At 38.3% G+C, this 18,605-nt stretch overlaps 1 protein-coding gene across 1 annotated transcript in view; it reads left to right on the top strand.

The window, feature by feature from the left end:
* Positions 1-18,605, top strand: part of LOC122810600 (HLA class II histocompatibility antigen, DP alpha 1 chain-like) — a 47,858-nt gene that overhangs the window by 12,120 nt on the left and 17,133 nt on the right. The window contains exon 3 of the mRNA XM_044082176.1: positions 9,096-9,377. Within this exon, the coding sequence (XP_043938111.1) occupies positions 9,096-9,377 (282 nt within the window). The remainder of the gene's footprint in view (positions 1-9,095; positions 9,378-18,605) is intronic.

The raw sequence follows: 18,605 nt of genomic DNA, 5'->3' as shown, positions 1-18,605 counted from the left end.
CTGTCCAGTGATATTATCCAGTAAGGGGTAAGTGCAAACATATCTTGTTAGGAGGCCATTGTAGGCTGCATGGTCTGCACCTGGGTATCTAAGAATATCACACTCTGGAATTCCGTGTCACAGATGGGGCACAGTTGCCAAGGTCAAGGAATGAGACACTGCACAGCTCGAATTCCCATGTCACAAAGGGTCTCTAGTCCTGCCACTTTCAGCTGTCATAGTCTTCAGAGGATGGTTACATAGCGGCACCACTCACAGTTTTCACTGGAGGACATTTTATGTGGTATACAGTGCCCTTTACCAGAAAACACCCACCTCTACCTCCAGTGAAATTGCCACTCAGCAAGGTCATGATGCCTGCCTCATGTTATTGTGCCCCTTGAAACCTGTATAAATGATGATGATGATGACTTTAGCCAACTGCACCCTCTCTCCAGTGTATTGCATATGGAAATATCAGATACACGGTGTGACTTGACCATGCACTGCCTATCATAACCTTCAGTTAGCACTGCATGCCTTCTATTTACTCTTTGTAACACTGCAGCACTGTGTGCTTGTCAAGGTCCATACGGCTGACCCAGATGATGTCACTTCATCTGTGCTGCTATATTCTGTGCCAGTCGCTGTCTGGAGGTGGGGTGAGGGAGTGCTGTGGCTGCTGTCTGTCTCTCAGACTCACAGCACACACTGGATCAGGATTATGTGATGGTTGTTAGAAGTGGTGCTCTAGTGGCTTCAGGTGTTCCTGAGCTCAATGGTTGCCCTGTATGCCTCCTGCCAATTACATAATGTAGCAAGTAGCATGCTGCACACAGCTTGCCTGCTATGGCAGGGAAGTACTGCAACACCCCCAGGATGCATTGAAGCATTGAGTCCATGCTTTCAGCAGACCAAACACGTCTTATGATGTTCCATGTCTGTTCACTGGTGGTTCAGTGCTGCATTTTCGTGATGTTGTGTGTGTCATCAAACAGGACTCCTGTGAGTTTCAGACATAACCAAAATACAACAGGGATAAATATGAAGTGAGGCATGTATTCACACTGTTTGCCACTGTATATTACTTAGATTACTGCAGTGACTGCACTTATCAACTATATGTGACATATATGCCAAATGTATGACTCATGGGCACTGCCAGGGTGCTGTGCAGGCACATTAGTTAACAATTCTTGTGCATTACACACTACCTAGTAGTTGAGAGAAGGGTAGCTTTCATACTGACATAGCACTGGACCTTGAATGGGATGTTTACTGTAATATTTTTGCAAACTAAAGCACGAGTAATTTGGGGAGGTGGGTAGTGTCATAGAAGTGACCCAAGGTAGTGGCTGTCTCCTCTGGTGCACTAGGAAGCAGATAAGCTCATCCACATGTACAGATATTGTAGCGAACAGTGTATTGAGCATTCTACAGATCAATGCATGTGACATACGTGATATGTCTACTGTTCATCCCTGAAAGGTCCATGTAGCTAATAATAGTGAAAACTGCACATAACTTGTTCTATGGTGCAGGAAGTCTATACACCTTCCCGGTACATGTTAACCAATGGCTGTATGATATCTCTGTCTACTTGGAAATGGTTAGTCAGCTGCAGATGTCTTAGGTGGTGGTAGGTAATATGCTGCTGGAACCATTCTCATTTATGCCAGCTGCTGTCATGCCCAATGCCTCATTCCCAACAGGAAGAAAGAAGCCCTTATAAAAAAAGTAAATGTTGTTACACTAAAACTGCTGCTGTTTCTGCTGCAAGAATCTTTGTTTATCACAACTCTGCAAGTATGCACATGCTTGTTGCTCTAATACTGATGTGCATCTTACTACATCACATGTGCACACAACGTAGCAATTGTGGCCTAGTTTCAGAGGCACACATTTGTATCTCACTGTCTGCTCATTAGACTGCATCTCTTTATTTGCTCGTAATTATACAATGATTTGCATACGCTTATCGTCACATTGTTTTCCTCTCTGCTCTGTAGTGCAAGCTGCTATTATTAGTCCTAAAATCCTACTCTTGTCATGTGCTGCATACTATACAACTTATCTATGAAATTTTGCTTAGAAACTGCACCAGTAAGTGATTTCCTTTGGAAAACAGTGATCAGGGAGTTTAACACCACAGAGATGAATTCAACCAGACAACGCCTTGTCCAGTTTTGAGTTCAGTAAAGACAAAGGAATGAAATCATTCTAGACACTTTTTTCTTTCTAGATTATAGAGATTTGTGTTGCTCTTGATATTGTTGAGCAGTGCTGTAACTGCATGTGATGTTCGACCTGCATGTCAATGTTAAGGCCATTACCACTGCACTGATAACGTTACCAAAGCTCAGTGGAATACCTTATATGTTGATAACGATTCCACCTTCATAAATTCACTTGCATTATCTCAAAACCAAAACTACAAATATTTAAACCTCTGAATACAAAGAAACAGCTATATACAACAACAGCAAGGGATGCATTGGGATTAAAATAATAAAGCCTTTATCTCCCAGATACAATGTACAGGGTTTGATTCTGATTTTTATTTATTCATGCCAGCTTAGGGTAGTGGTTAAGGTTATTTCCTTACTGATAGAAGGTACAAGGTTTGATTGCGACTTATGGTTATTGACAAAGATTGTAAGTCTGCAAATTGATAGCTTAGCATGAGCCTACGAACAACAAAGAAAAGACATATTTATTTTTTTAGCACTTTAGGCCAAATGATACCACTTTGTGTGAGTGTGATGGCGGTAATGGTATGGGATGCATGCGTGCTGTCTAGTTTACTATCCTACATTTTTATTGTGCACATAGTAATTTGTGCACCGTAAGCCAAAGGATACCCGTGTGTGTGTGTGTGTGTGTGTGTGTGTGTGTGTGTGTGTGTGTGTGTGTGTGTGTGTGTGTGTGTGTGTGTGTGTGTGTGTGTGTGTGTGTGTGTGTGTGTGTGTGTGTGTGTGTGTGTGTGTGTGTGTGTGTGCATGAATGTGTGAGAGATGGTGGTGCTGGTTGCAGTGGGGGATGCATGCATGCTGTCTACTAAACTGTCTCACTTTTTAGTTTGCAGCCTCCTGCTTGGTTTTACTTTTGTGGCCCTGGATATATGATGTCCCACTTTTATTACTGTACCAGTGAAAGCAAATGTTTGCAATTAATTGATTAGAATGGCCAAAGGCTACAGTCTTATTATATTGTGGATGATGTACTAAACCTAACACTGATGAGAAATATAATGCAAGTTTCAATGAAGCTGCACAAAAGATGACATAACAGTCATGTACAGTCATAGAGTTAATCATCATCGTTAGGAGACCTTCCCAGTGATTTACATGTAAAATCATGTAATGATTCAAGCCTGCAATCATGTTTGTTTTTGCTCTCTGAAGAGACAATGGTCCGGCTGTGTACTGTATAAGGTTATAACCTTGCAGGGTTTGGCTTTTTTTCTTTATACCCTCTCAAGTGTTTCCTCTCTTACAGTGCCCTTCATACAATTACATCAGCTGAGAAGTGTGTGCACCCTACTGTGTGACTCTTTCTAACTATGCCTCTCAGTGCTGTAGTGCATATATCACCTAACTGCATCAAACAAGGGAAATAAGAGTCCCATTTGCCAATGCTTTGTCATGCTAGAATGAAGTTTTGTACAACCGCCTAGCAACTTAATATTACTGAGTGGGTCAGCTCAGCTATATGAGGTTATACCAGAGGTTCAAAGTAAACAGTTCACCTGTTTACTTTTAGTGGTCAAGTCCTCAAGTTTTTGTTCTTCTTACAACCATTTTAATAGAACTGCTGAGTAATATTTAAAGTTTAATTTTCAGCTGTGTCTATAGTTGTGAAAATATAGATGTCATTGAAATTTGTTGATATTCTTCTGCTGCAGCCATTCCATGAATCCTCCCGTGAACGTGGACTCTTTATCCAGATGGACACCCCAGACATCAAAAATTAAAAAATAAATTAATCTTAACATTCTTGACAAAAAAGTATTTGTTAACATCCAGATTAAATGCATGGGAATTCCATGTTAACACTCAAGACCTGAGTTTCATGTCTCCAAATGTGATAGTATGTTTAACATAAGAACTCAAACTTCATGTCTCCAGATGTGACAGGATGGTTTAACATAATTACTGAAACTCCATGTCTCCACATGTGACAGTATGGTTTAACGTAAGAACTGAAACTTCATGTCTCCAGATATGACAGTATGGTTTAACATTAAGAACTGAAACTTCATGCTGAATTACAGGTGTATATAGTTTGGGGATGGCTCTCATGTTTGTGTTTGCCATAAGGGAGTCAAGTTATTCTAATACTAAACATATCTTTCTGTATATATGTAGTCTACTCATTCCAAAGAAAAATAAAACCTAAAGGTACTAAAAATCTATGTCCCTGAGTCCTTTCATCTCAACAAGTGAAATTAAATGACTTCATAGAAAATGAGAACTATCACTGTCAACAGAGTACATTTTGCACATTTAAATGATGAAATGTGTCTTACTTTGATGTGTCCACTTTCAATAATAGCTCCATGCTAGCTCTATTTACCAGATTCTTATACAATAATGATAGGGCCTTAACATTTATAAATGTTTGCAAAACTGGACCAACAAACAACAGGTCTAACTGCAGAGATGGCATACAAATCATGCATAATATACATTGGAAAACCAATCCCTGAAGCACTTTGTAGGTGAGTCTATGGTACTGTTAAGGAAAGCCTTTACCGTGCCCAAGTATTTTGTCATATAACATGTTTTTTCACCAGAGTACTTATCTTTACATTTAGGTAGTGAATGGTGGAGTTGCCAGCTATTGTACAGAAAGACACAACGTTAACATAACTGCTATACCAAGATGCATCACATTAGAGAATGAATTCATCTGTAATCGTGGAGATATTTGGTGAAAAAAAATCCAACTTGTGAAGCATAAATGTTGTTGAGGGCATGAATAAGAAACCTTTCAGATGTCTCCTGCAGTACCCACTAATAAGCCTGTAACTTTCCAGAAATACTGCAGTCTAGCTTTGTGAATCTTAATGTCATCAGTTTTATTTTCATATAGCAGGAACACATGCATTTTATTTAAAAATTATTACACGGGTAAGTAAGAACTAGCATTAAAGATTTTGAGAACGTGTTTCGATATTTTTGAGTCCACAGTAGGACTACTCCTTAACATTCTTTTGTATTCAAAACCTGTCTTATCTCCTGTATTTTTATAAATATTATAATGATGTTTTTAAGAATACATGGTACCTCAGCTAAAACAATACCAGATGCAAGAGAAAATGCTTGAAAAATGACTGAGTTCTACAAATTTCTTAAGTATCCAGTAATGATCACTTTAAAACTCTCTTCAGACTTCTCCATGGAATGGAATCAACTCTCTCCTTCCAGAGACTCATTGAAAAGCCCCTCCCATTCCTGTGGACCACTGCCTTGCAGTCAGACTGCAGGCAAGTATTACTTTAGGTTTTCAAGGCAAGCCTCACCATGAGCATCAAGTTAATCTTCTTTGTATAAGACTGAAGAAACATTTAAAGTTATTTGTGAAACTCCTCTGCAGTGGATGGCTAGACATTCTGCCAACTGTTGTTTCATATTATGTTTGCATTGCATGATAGAATGTCAGGCTGTAGTTATCTGTGAAGAAGGTGTAAAGACTAAAATCCAATAAACTTTTTTCTTAGATGTAAACCTACTGTTTTTCTCTGTTGTGGGTCTCAAACAAAGCAATTATATACATTCACTGTCAGGATTCCTAGTGCTTATGAAGGAAGTAAAGGAATCGTACCTGACTTGTCTTTAAAAATGTTTTTCTCCCTCTCAGACTGATCAAAGGATTTTTGAGTGTGTGTGTGTTGGATCATTTGGTCAGAATGTGGCCCTTGACACCATTTGTCCTGCAGTGAAAACTGAAAAAGTGTTTTGTCTTCTGCCTATTCGTTAAAAACAGATTCTTTGTTTTTCGTGTGCAAATACTGCACAAGTGTATCTCACTATGAGGAATGTAGAACTCGGTCATTTTTCAAGAATGTTCCTCATTCTGAGTATTAAAAAAGTCAGTGTTCCTTGCAGACAGTTCCACATTGAAAAGGTCTGTCACACATTCACTGTTGAGGATTTTTTTCTTTGTAAATGATATTTTATAACTTCTACATTACAAAACCTAATGACATAAAACAAGAACACATATGAACAACCTTTACATTTCCTTTACTATGAACTGTTCTACCATGAGTGGTCAGCATCCACAAAGCTAACAATCCAAATACCAGAAAAAAAATTCCTGAAATACAGAAGGGCAAAAAAACAAATAACTATGAATTTTTTGCAGGGGAGTAAGCCCTCATGCAACTCCAGATGCGGAGGGTAAGTCCTCCGCACTCCTGAACTTTTATATACCAACTCCACTGTCACAACAATTTGAAGAAGGGAGGAATCTCCCAAAAGAAGTGAATCATCACTGGTACACACCTAAAAATGCACCAATAATAATTTCCTGTGGAAAAAGGTGAAAACTGAAGCCTGAGGAATTTTACCTTGACCAGCTCTAGAGCAGCATCTATAAGCAATGCTTCTAACTAAACAATGAGTGCACCTACATTTTTTTTAAACTTTAATATCTCCTAGTAATTTCCTTCCCCCTTTTTGTATTCTCCAGTCAGCTTTCTTTACCTAAGATCTCACATTGTCTTTAGGGAAAATAAATAGGTTGGCCATGCATGAGGTCTATACAATGCTGTAAAACAGTTGTTCTTGTTAGTAAAGGTTGAGATAAAAAAGAATGTTCTTTGATGACTTAATATGACAATAATGATATCATATTATTTACCATTTATCATCAATGACATCACCATCAACCCCCTTTTTTCTCATTTTGCACATGGAGGTCAGGCTATCACATCAACAGTGACCAGTTTTCTTTGGTACAAACAGAAAATCCACTTCCAAGTGGCTCTGCCTTTTATATATCCCTGTCCTGCAAATTCATGCCTTCATATTCTTTTGTTTACACTCATATTTCTTTGTTAAGCCTTCCTAGTGATCATGACCATAGTTTGGCATTTCTGGTAGGTGGTTTATATCTATAGATTCATAGGAAGAATAGTTTTCTCACAATGGTTTTGCGATTTTTATTGGCCAAAAAGACTGAGGCAACTACCATTAAATCTGCTTTTTTCAGTGCCTTTGTCATGCCTTATTTAAAAGACAGTTCACTTTTTAGCAGTTTGCCCATACAAAAGTATGTTAGAATTGCAAGTTTTGATGTAGTTGTCTCCCAATAGTGTGCTTCACAAGTATAGAGTGGCCCTGTCTACTGTTCCATCCTTTATGCCTAACACATTGCCTGAAATACTTACTTATCAAAGTATTCATTTACTGTCCTTTTATCCCCAGCCTCAAAACAATAGGAGATATTGTTTTGCTCAATGGCTCCAAACCATTAGCACTGAGCCTCTGTTTCAAGGACCCATGTTATTAGGGCATCTATGCTCCTTTCTGTTTCATTTATTATATTAAGTTAGGGGTTCCTACGGGTAAATATATTATTTCCTTTTGCCTTGTCAGGATTATTTTGTTTTGCTGTGACTTTATTATCAATTGTATTTTGGTCACTCAGTACACGCTGTTCTAGGGGAATAGCAGTTTTTGGACTCGTTCTTTAGAGGCCTGTCAGGCAGTGTGTTTGTATGTCAGTGTCCTGGCTGTCTGGGCATGCATTTATGGAATACTGCATATAGAATTTCCAGGGGTTTCAGAACAACAATCCTTCAAGCTATGTTAGCTGAGCCTTTGCAAAGAACATGAGGCAGTGTGTTTGTATGTCAGTGTCCTGGCTGTCTGGGCATGCATTTATGGAATACTGCATATAGGATTCCCAGGGGTTTCAGAACAACAATCCTTCAAGCTATGTTAGCTGAGACTTTGCAAAGAACATGAGGCAGTGTGTTTGTATGTCAGTGTCCTGGCTGTCTGGGCATGCATTTATGGAATACTGCATATAGGATTTCCAGGGGTTTCAGAACAACAATCCTTCAAGCTATGCTAGCTGAGCCTTTGCAAAGAACGTGTCATTCTTTCCATACGTTCTGACTGCAGAGACTGAAATAAAAGAAATGATATTGTACAGGTTACAAGAAATGGCCATAAAAACAGATGTAAGACCCAATTTTTGTTTCTGTAGTATTTGCCCCTTCCCTCCATTCTCCTGTTGTTGAACCTGTTTTGGTTAGTGCAGTTTGGGAGTATTGCTGGGATAAGTTTATGTGGTCTTGACCTTTTTGTATCCGACTGGTGATACATATGATGTGTGACCATGAAGTCTGACATGGTGGCAGTCTTGTCTGGATCTTCCATATACAGAAGAAACTAAAACAGATAAGGCTGCAGCAGCCAACATGACAGTGACATACGGGAGCCTGGTACATTTGTTGGCTGCTTTTGGGATGGTGTGTATAGGCTCTAAGTGATGCACCCTATATGACCAGTAAGGCTGTGCACTGACATTGCCTTGTCTGTTGCTGTAACGATACAGTTTGCTATTTATGCTGAAACTGACAATGGAGACAGGCCTGCATATGTAATTTTAATTTATGATCTAGCAGTGATGATTCTGATGGTGTAAAAAGTGTGTGCGTGTGTGTGTGTGAGTGTGTGTGTGTGTGTGTGTGTGTGTGTGTGTGTGTGTGTGTGTGTGTGTGTGTGTGTGTGTGTGTGTGTGTGTCATGATGTGGGGGTGGGACAGTTTATTCAAAAGTATGTTGCAGAGAGAGAGAGAGAGAGAGATCTTGCAATCTGTTCCCAAGCCACAGTCCCTGGGGACAATGTAACTGCATCTCAGGCAACCAACTAGCGTTTGACATGAGGTAGTAGCATCCACTACTTGGGAAAGTCTGAAGCCAGTGCATAGGCTCGCACCCATATGTTATAACTGCTGAAGTTAAACTGATATTGTTCTTATACAGCTGCAATTTAGCAGTCATTTTACTGAAGCTGAAATATTATGGTTGTGTAACTTCACAGAATATGTTTCCTTGTGCTAAGAACAAAAAGTATATGACTTTCTATTCTCTTTTTCAGTACCACCACATGTGGAAGTGTACCCCATACAACCAGTGCAGCTTGGAAAGCCCAACACCCTCATATGTTCTGCAAATGGCCTCTTCCCTAGTGTCGTTAATATCACCTGGTCAAAGAATGGAATTCCAGTGGAGGAAGGAATTCAGACAACAGATTTTTACCCCAGGAAGGAATTTACATTTGAAAGGTTTTCATACTTGACTTTCATCCCAGATGAAGAAGACATTTACAGTTGCACTGTGGAGCACCCAGCCTTTGACAGGCCAGACACGGTGTTTTGGCGTGAGTATGCACATTGTTTAAGAATTGTTTGTGTCACAGAAAGTCAATATGCTATAATTCAATGTAGTTTCATCACACAATGGAAGGGTCTGCTTAAGTTATTCTAGTTTCTTTGCTCTAGCTATGATACTTAACTCAACCTGGTGACACCTCAAGGTGTTTCTCTAGAATCATATTACTTCTTTATATAGTTACTGCAAAAACATGCAACATATAGGCTATTGAAGTATACGCTCAAATGCATTTATACTTAACTTCTGTTTAGCACAGTTAAGGGGATATTAGAAGTTATTCATAAATTATTTATATCATCATAATTTTCATATTTCAAAAACTCATAAGGAATTTCACAGTTAGATGAACAAAAGTTTGCAAACAGCATGTATGTATCTTGAGTAGTTACGGGGGTATTGTAAGTTGTTTACAAAGCATTTTAAAATGAATATTTACTGTGTTTACTGTGACTTTTACAATCCAGATTAAGACCTAGACTCTAACAAATGCTGCCAGTGCAAAGATTAGTTTGTGCTGAACATTTTGCCATTTACACTTTTCATAATAAATTGTTCTAGAAATATGAACATTTCTTTGTTATGTGAGGATGTAACCTGACCTTGTCAAAAAGACGGAGGATGCATCCACTGGGAAGTTAGAGTACAAACCTCAAGAGCTGTGCTTCATTTAAAAAATGCATCAGTAATAAAACTTAGCAAGCATCAAATACACCCAGGCACAGTATACAAAGTGACTGTTTTAGAAAGATCTGCTCACTACTTATTTTGACACATGCTTTAAGCTCTAATTTTTAGTGTAATATAACATCATTTTTAATGAGTTCTTTTTTTAATATTTGCTTTGCCTCTGCTGGCTGCCATCAACAGCTCTCCCATTATACATTTGTTCCTTTCTTTCTCTTTGGGGTTACATGTGGAAGAACATCATCCAGGCAGACATCAGAGTTTTCTGCATAGGGCTTAAGTCTCTCCCCATGGAAACTGATGTGCTCACCCATATCCACAATGGCCTGCTATACCTTTTCCTTCTTGTACCCATGGTTCCTGCCCACAAAGGCTAGTGCTTGTCAGCTACAGCTTAGCAGGTCAAATTTATATCCCCTTCACATATTCTGCATGCTGTCCTCCTTGCTCTACTGTCTCCATCCCCTGAGAATGGGTGAGCCAGAGTCAGACATTCAATCTCATGCTAAAGGGTAAGATCCTCCATCTTCTGGACTTCTAACCAAATTGGGCTCATCTGCATCACAGTCAAGGCTTTATCCAGCTATACCAGAGAACCAACCAGTTTTAATGGGATTCAAACTTATTTCTTTCCTGATACAAACTATGGCAATTCACTTTAAAGATGGTCTATATATGTCTGTCATTTTAAAGTACAAATGAACAAATTCAAAATCCTGAAATGGGAAGGTTCATAGGTAGGTACTAGGCTATCAGCCCAAGGCCTAAGTAAGCCTTGCCAACAAGGTTCCTAGCACTTACCCACCCCAGAAATTTTTTTCTGTGCCCTGTGTCAAGCAGAGCCCACAGTGAGCCCCCAGGGTGTATTTCCTATTTCCCATCCACTCAAGATTTTTCTTGAAGAGTGATAATGAGGAACTTTGCTTGACATGGATGGTTAGCTTGTTCCAGAGTATAGGAAGTCTCTCTCTGGGACAGGACTCTATCCCTCCAGCATGTCCTGTTGTGGTGAGTTTTGGGTTTGGGTCCATGTAGCATGTAGGTTAGAGGATTTCTTTAGGTGTAGCATGTCCAGCCAGCTCTGGGTTTAACATAGCTTTATATGTTAGGCAGAGGATCGTTAGGCAGTTTGGAGTAAGAGAGTAGCTACATAAGTTAGCTGGAGTTTTGAGGGCGTTTCTGAGTGTCAGTGTCTGTTCAGGTCTCTTTTCCTTCTTTGTCTTCTTCTTCTTGCAGCTGTCCAGGTGCAGTTTACTGCTACAAGGCTGTCTACTCTAAAGTGGGTATAATAGTGTCGTGTAATGGAGTGTGGGTAGCTTTTTTCCTGTTTTTTCCCTCTTTTGAAACCTTTTGTGATGAGGTTGTGCACCGTGTGAGGAATGTGATGTATCAAAATTAGATGTGCATCAAGGAGACTACCCAAGGTCCACCTGGTTCCCAAGGTCTCTATTACATATCCGGCGTTAACAGACTACCATCCATGTGGTAGTTCATGGATAACAAACTTTTACCCAAAGGGATAAAAAGAGCTTTTTGGCATTGAGCTTGAGGGCCACTTTTGGCCAGTTTTGCATCATTTGGGGAGGTCATCTATTCTGTGTGGAGATCATGGATGTATGGGTCTTTTGTCTTTGTGTTGTGGAAGTGAATGAGTGTGTGGAAATTGTGAATGATGAATGGGGGAATGGAGATGATGTGATGACACATGAGTAGTTTAGTGAGTGAGTTGTTTTGTGGTGAGTTGATGGGTTCCATTAATAGTTGAAATGGGTGATTGATTAATTTGATAGGTGAAAAGAGATTGAAACCTAATATTCAAGGTGGCACTGAAAAGAAGTGAAAGCAAAGCTTCACATTGTTTGTGGGTGTAGACTGTAAAGAAAAATGTTACAGTAAGAGATATTCCATTTCAGACATGTGAAACTTTAATAACTCTACAAGTGATAGAAAGAACAAGAAACTACACACTCACACTCACATCCAGTCACTGGGCAGGATTCAGAAATCTTATTCTGTTCTTGTGGAAATTGCTGCAGCCAATAAAAGCAGTTTCTGCAGTCATGGGAAATGCAATTTAAAGGCAAATTAGTTGCATCAGTTAACTTGCTAATTGTTAATTATTTTACCTTTGAACTGTGCCATCATTCTCAGAGATGGCAAAGTGCTGCTCAAATCAAGTGTTTCTCTCTTGCATGAGATGCATGCATGGAAAACTTTATTATGTCTCTTTGCATATCCCTTAAGATTGATCATCTAAGGTTGTTCACTCTGATGTGGGAAGGTGTTAGTTCATGTTATACTTGAGGGAGTGAAGAGACCTAAGGATCCTTGTCACATCATGAATCTTGGCACCAGAGAGACAGTAATAGTGCCCCTACCCATTTGAGGGGAGAGAAGCACCAGTGGCCTGATTATAAAGTGACCAATAGCTAAAACCTGGCCGTGGATATCTACAGACTCTAAATACCTTATAGGCAGGATGCCTCTTCCTCACAGTGTGTGGAGAAGTTTTAGGTATAAATACAGGTATGGACGTGTCCCTGTTTGGCTGAGACTTATAGAAAGTTTAGGTAAGCATTTTGTTAAACCTCATCATTAAGTCTTAATGCATATTTCTCAATACTTCAAAACATCAGTGTCTATAACTGGGAAAAGGGTGTATCCCACATCAGTCTGGATGAACATTAATTGTGTGCCTTTTTACTCTGTGGATCACAAGTTAGGACAGACCAAAGGGAGAGAGGCAAAAGGTCTGAAATGCAGTAAGAGGGTTGAACATTAACAGAGTGGATCTTCCCCTTTAACTTCAGACATGTAGTTTGTAGAATAAGGATCCAAGAGACATGTATTATGTGCATAATGAGAATACAATCAGACTGAATATAGACTCGTGTAATTCCATGCATGTACCCCATACCTCTCAACCTGGAAATATCAAAAATCTGGAGAAAAGGCCCATGAAAAATAGATACAAATCTCTATGGTGATTAACATAAAACTGTGCATACATAATTATGCAACTCCACCCACTCCAGAGGAATTGTGGGATACAAACATTCAAATGCAAATTGAAGAAGACAAAATATAAAGCAACAAATAGCCTTCAGAAAAAGCAAACTAACACAAAACCTGTTATTCTAACAACATTCTAAGTTTATAAGAACAGTATTTAAAATCTGCCCCTATTTTTTCGGTTTTTGCTCCCCATTATTTAAGGCTTTATGCAGATTTCATGTGTTAGGAAGTTGAGAGGTATGCTTGCAGCTAAAAACAGCAGCGATCTGTGCTCATATACCACATGTATAAGGTTTTAACAATCGTTAGCAAGTCTTAATATTCTGCTAGGTTGTACTACAACAGAAAACAAAAATATACCATTATTGCACTGCAACTTCTTAAGCAAGTAGCTTCTATGATTACTAAGCAAATATAAGTTTTATCTATTAGGAAATTAACTATTGTTTTTTTTTTTTTTTTTGTGGTCACTATATATACAAATGCTGCCTTTTGTTATCCATTTCAATTGCAGTATGCAAATATAAGAAACGTTTTACATTTCCAAAATGTTAAATATAGACTACACAAAGAAAAATAGGCTCTTTCCTCATCAACTGCATTCATATGTACAGAGATTATAGCTTTTGTTATTATATTCCAGCCACATCAAAAAAATTCATCAGTGAGCAACATCTTAAAGTACCCTTGTAGGCTGCAAACGCATGATTAATTGATGTCACTATATAATGACAGATATTTGAGTAGACATTTGAATTTCAGACTTCATAACCTTCAGAAAATACATGCTAATACAAATATTGTTCTATCAGCTTTCTATGTTTTAAGAACAATATTTAAAAATCTGTCCCTGATTGCTGGCACCCCTTCCCACATTATTTTTGTATTTGGATTGTTTGCTAATTTCTCGGTTAAAGAGAGAAGGCTTTACCCATGCAAGTCACATTCTATGGGGCCAGGGAAAGTCCAATATCTGCCCCGCCTCTTTAAAGCTACTTACATTACTAAATTGTTAACCTTGCATAGATAGTAATAGGTGACAGGCATGATCTGTAGTAAAATGTACTCCTAAACTCTGTGTAAGCAAGTCTATAAATTTCCTTGCAGCCTGCACAAAGTAGTGTCAGGTCCCTAGTTACACTCTTAACTAGTACATCTTCTAACAGCATCTTATAAAAGTCAATACCACTGCTTCCACTACAACTTACAGCAAGTAAACTGAAAGTCTTTCAGCTTTTCCCGGTTAGGGGTCACCACAGCAGAACTCCGGTCTGCTAATGATTGGCAGTGGATTTTTACAGTGCCGAGTTGCCAGCCTGACACCCAACCTTCAAAGAAGGCACACCCATTTGCAGATGCACCTACCTTCATGTCTTTAATGTCACTCGACCGCAGGGAGGACATGCAGACTCCACACAGAAGGTGCTCCAGCTGAGAATTGAATGGGAGAACCTCTTGCTGTGAGGTGACAACACTAACCACTGCACCACTGCGGCCTCAACTTACTGCAAGTAAACTAATAGTGATATTTACACATGTAATGCAAACTGTATATTTCCCAGTACTTCATGAATACATCATTTGGCATATTCAGCTCAGTCTCTGATTACAGCAAAAAAATACAGATTGTTCAGATTTAAGTTTTACAGCACACTGCATGTGGATAATACAAGTAGATCTGTTAAGTTAATGTGATCACATATAGCTTTCACTGAGATATCAAAGGCAAACAAACAAAAAAAGTGGATAACGCACACAATGTATACAGTATGAACTTTGGCGTTTTTTTTTTTTTTTTGTATTCTCTGCCAAGCCCCCAGCCATGGGTCCAAAGATAAGATAGGAGCATAGGAAGTTACTAGGCTAATGGTGATAGGGTCCTTACAAGATTTGCCAAGTTCCACCCTTATTTCCATGATCAGCATCAATTGCCCCTGTCCAAGAGGGACACAGTCAATACTTTTATCACTGTGAACCTATTAAAATATCAGAACAATCATGGGTATCTAAATTTAAAATGAGGGCACAAAATCTACAATGCAACGTGTCATGCAACTTATTAAAATTCTCGATCCATTTGTACAAATATATCCATTTAAAAAATATTACATGATGCAAAAATTTGAAACACGTAATAGAACATACAGCAAATGCAATTTATGGGTACATAATGCAAACTATGGCTGCTACTCAGAAAGTTGCAAAAATATCTATAAGCAAGAGGTATTTTAACATTGAGAACACCAAGCTATGCAAGATACATGCTCAAGAAAATATGTAAACATTCCACAGCTTGCAAATGTACAAATAACTGCAGTGTCAACGTCAAATGAGGTTTGCTCACAAAGTGAAAATAGAAAAATTACCCAAATGCACTAAATGCGGCACCCAAAGTAAAAGAAAGAAACCAGCAATGCAAGAAGTTGTATTATAACCCTTGCTAGCAAATAATACTTACGCAGTGTCAAAATACTCAAACTTAAAATGTACGTTAAGCTTTAAAAGTGACACTTTAAGCTTGAAATGAGTTTAACTATCTTAACACTTCCTATCTTACCCACCCTGCACTTGTTACTTCAAATAGTTACACCAGTTATGGCAGTAAACACTTGTATAATATCGTATTAAATACAACATTACAAACCTTAAAGGGACAGATAAGGATTTCTGATTTTGTATACCGTATGCATACTGTATAATGTAAAATTCACAGCAAGCAAGTATTAACACCTTTGATTTTCAAAATGGTGGGTATAAAGATAAGCTGCCAATACAATGGGTATGTCTACTGAACTACAGATAAGCTTCCAAGAAAAGAAAAATAAAAAAATGCATTCACAGCTGGTGGCTTTCTCAACCTTTTACCACTGCGAAAGGTGCGAATTTCGAATACAACGCATACTAATGGAGAAAGGCCTCAAATACTGGCCCTTCTAAATAGTATTAACTTACGCAGCTGGTAGAAAAAGCAGCTGTGAGCTGTGATTTCATATCTTTTTCTCTAAAATTCTCTGTAATGATTGTTAGTATGTCCAACTCTGTTTTAATGCCTGCTAATTGTTCTGCACTGTACTCTGTGATGGTGACGTCTACAGCTGCATCTTTTAGTGACATATTTAATTGGTCAGCGCTGGGTAATCGGTTTGACATACATCTCTTTAGCAGGTTACAGCAAATGAATGAAACACTTGGATGCACAGGCTGCCAGCTAGACATTAAAAGTAAGGAGCGAATGCTTAAAGTTTGCATTGCCGGGTGTAAACGTAAAGAAAGAAAGAAATAATAAATACCTCCATCACAGAGGGTCCCTGACTGGCAGCCAAAGATAGCCCTCAGCTACTATTCTTCTGGAAGAAGCTGCAGTAGCAGGCAGACTAAGCTTCAGCCTTTTTTCCAGTATATCGTGTCTGGCTTTTCTTCTCTCATTATAGTTCATTCTTGCTCCACCTTCTGTTTAAGATTCTTAATGCAGCTGTAATTCCCCATACATAAGATGTAGAAGTATATCTGTCCACCAAATTAGACAGAGAGCAGAGCAGCTATATATAAAGAGCAACACACACACACACACATTTACTGATTCAATTGGGAACATTTGAAAGATACGGCCAGTGCTTCTCAAACAAGGTAAAACTACATTTCAGTACTATTTGTGGTAGTTTCGACTTCCGTTCCTATACAGGTTATTGTCATAATTGCAGGTACAAAATTGTAAAGTAAGATTGCCACTGAATTAAATATGAAGTTGGAAAAAGACTCCACATGAAGCTTTACGGATATATAACTGGATTATGACCGGATTTCACTTGAACTAAACTGTAGTGAAAGTGTCTAATGGGTGTTGACACAACATGCTTGCTCGTTAAACAACTGTCTGAACTGCCCCCAGTAAATAAAAATTTTAAAAAATTGGGAATTGAAGGGGCCACACAGAAATTTGTGGCACCCCATTATTTTGCCCTCGGAACCGGTAAATACCGAGAAATTTGGTATGGTTGAGAGGTATGATGTACCCCCTTCTAACTAGAAGGTAGTTTGTGACAGCAGATGCTGTGAGACTGCATTGGATTTTGGACTGGATTTTTTCATTAGGGTTTGGATGCTTACTTACTTTATTTATTCATTGATTGATTAATTTATTGATTGATTTAGTTTTGCCCTTATTGTATTACACTTTGTTTTATTTTAAACTCCATAGTGAGACACACTGATGCACCACTCACCAGGCTGTGCAAGGTCATGGTCAGTTGTGGGTCAGGATTCATCACATCATGCAGGCACTTAAATCCTTTCACCACAAGGACACATATGACACAGTCATAATGCACATGAGTATAAATTACTTCAGACATACTTCCCTGGACTATATGAAGACAAACAGGATGGCGCTCTCGGAATAAGTTTAAGGCAGGTATGAACCTAGCCTTGAGAAGCATACTACCCACCACAATACAAATGAAAGACTGCTGATTTAAAACATTGGCCTAGCTTTTATTTATTTATTTATTATTTTATTTATTTATTTATTTATTTATTTATTTATCATTTTATTTTATTTTACATTTGTTAACCGGGATAGTCCACTGGACACAGGTCCATTTTAAGTGGAGGTCAGGGGAGAAAAGCTCCACAAATCATAAAAACAAACAGTATATAGATTATTACCAATTTAGCAAAGAGAAAATTACAGTTACAATTACAGTCAAAAACAAACAGTATATAGCATCTTACAAGTTTTGCAAAGAAAAAATAACAGTCTAAAGCAGTTAGTCATAGCTGAAGTAACAAATACAGACATAACAACACTATTAGTCCAAACAGAGAGATTATACATCACTACTACAGGTTCAAGTCTAACGGAACATCAATATAATTGCTGGAGTGACGTGTATAGCAGCAGTTGCATAAGATAGTTAAAGTGTAAACCAGAACAAAGTCTCATATTGTAAGTATATCTACAATCTTAGGACAGTGACCTAGTTATACACTGAGAGGTATAAGAATTTTCAGGAAAGCTTAGGAGTGGTGAGCGTAATGGAGGAGGGTCTAACCTCGTGTAGTACAAGAGCAAATCCAGTTATTAATGAGATGGGTTTTTAATGATTTGTTTAAACTGTGTGAAGGAAGTTGTTAGAAAAATATGTATTAATGTGTGTATTAGTAATATGCTTAGTGCATTTAGAGCTTGAAAAGGGTTAACACATTTATTCTATTTCATACTGCATAAATCTGTACAAACTGCAGATGCTTTCTGACCTTGTATTGTTAGCTAAAATCTTGCTTGTGCCTTGGAAATTTACTGAGAAGCAGATGATTTCTGCTTGCATTAGGAAAATAATGAATAGAACAATACTACTTGTATGAAACTTAGACAGGGAGTTCCGCTTGTGCTGTGAGAAAATACACAGTTGTAGAAGTTATAGATAATTAGTACAAAGCCTGCTTGAAAATGTGAACCGCAATCAGCATTTGCCTGTATCTGAGTTAGAAAAGTACCTTGAAATGTAACACTGTA

Source organism: Protopterus annectens, chromosome 9.part0 (genome assembly GCF_019279795.1).
Source record: "Protopterus annectens isolate FY-2018-M chromosome 9.part0, PAN1.0, whole genome shotgun sequence".
NCBI classification, from domain to species: Eukaryota; Metazoa; Chordata; order Ceratodontiformes; family Protopteridae; genus Protopterus; species Protopterus annectens.
This window is presented reverse-complemented; position numbering and strand designations above follow the sequence as displayed.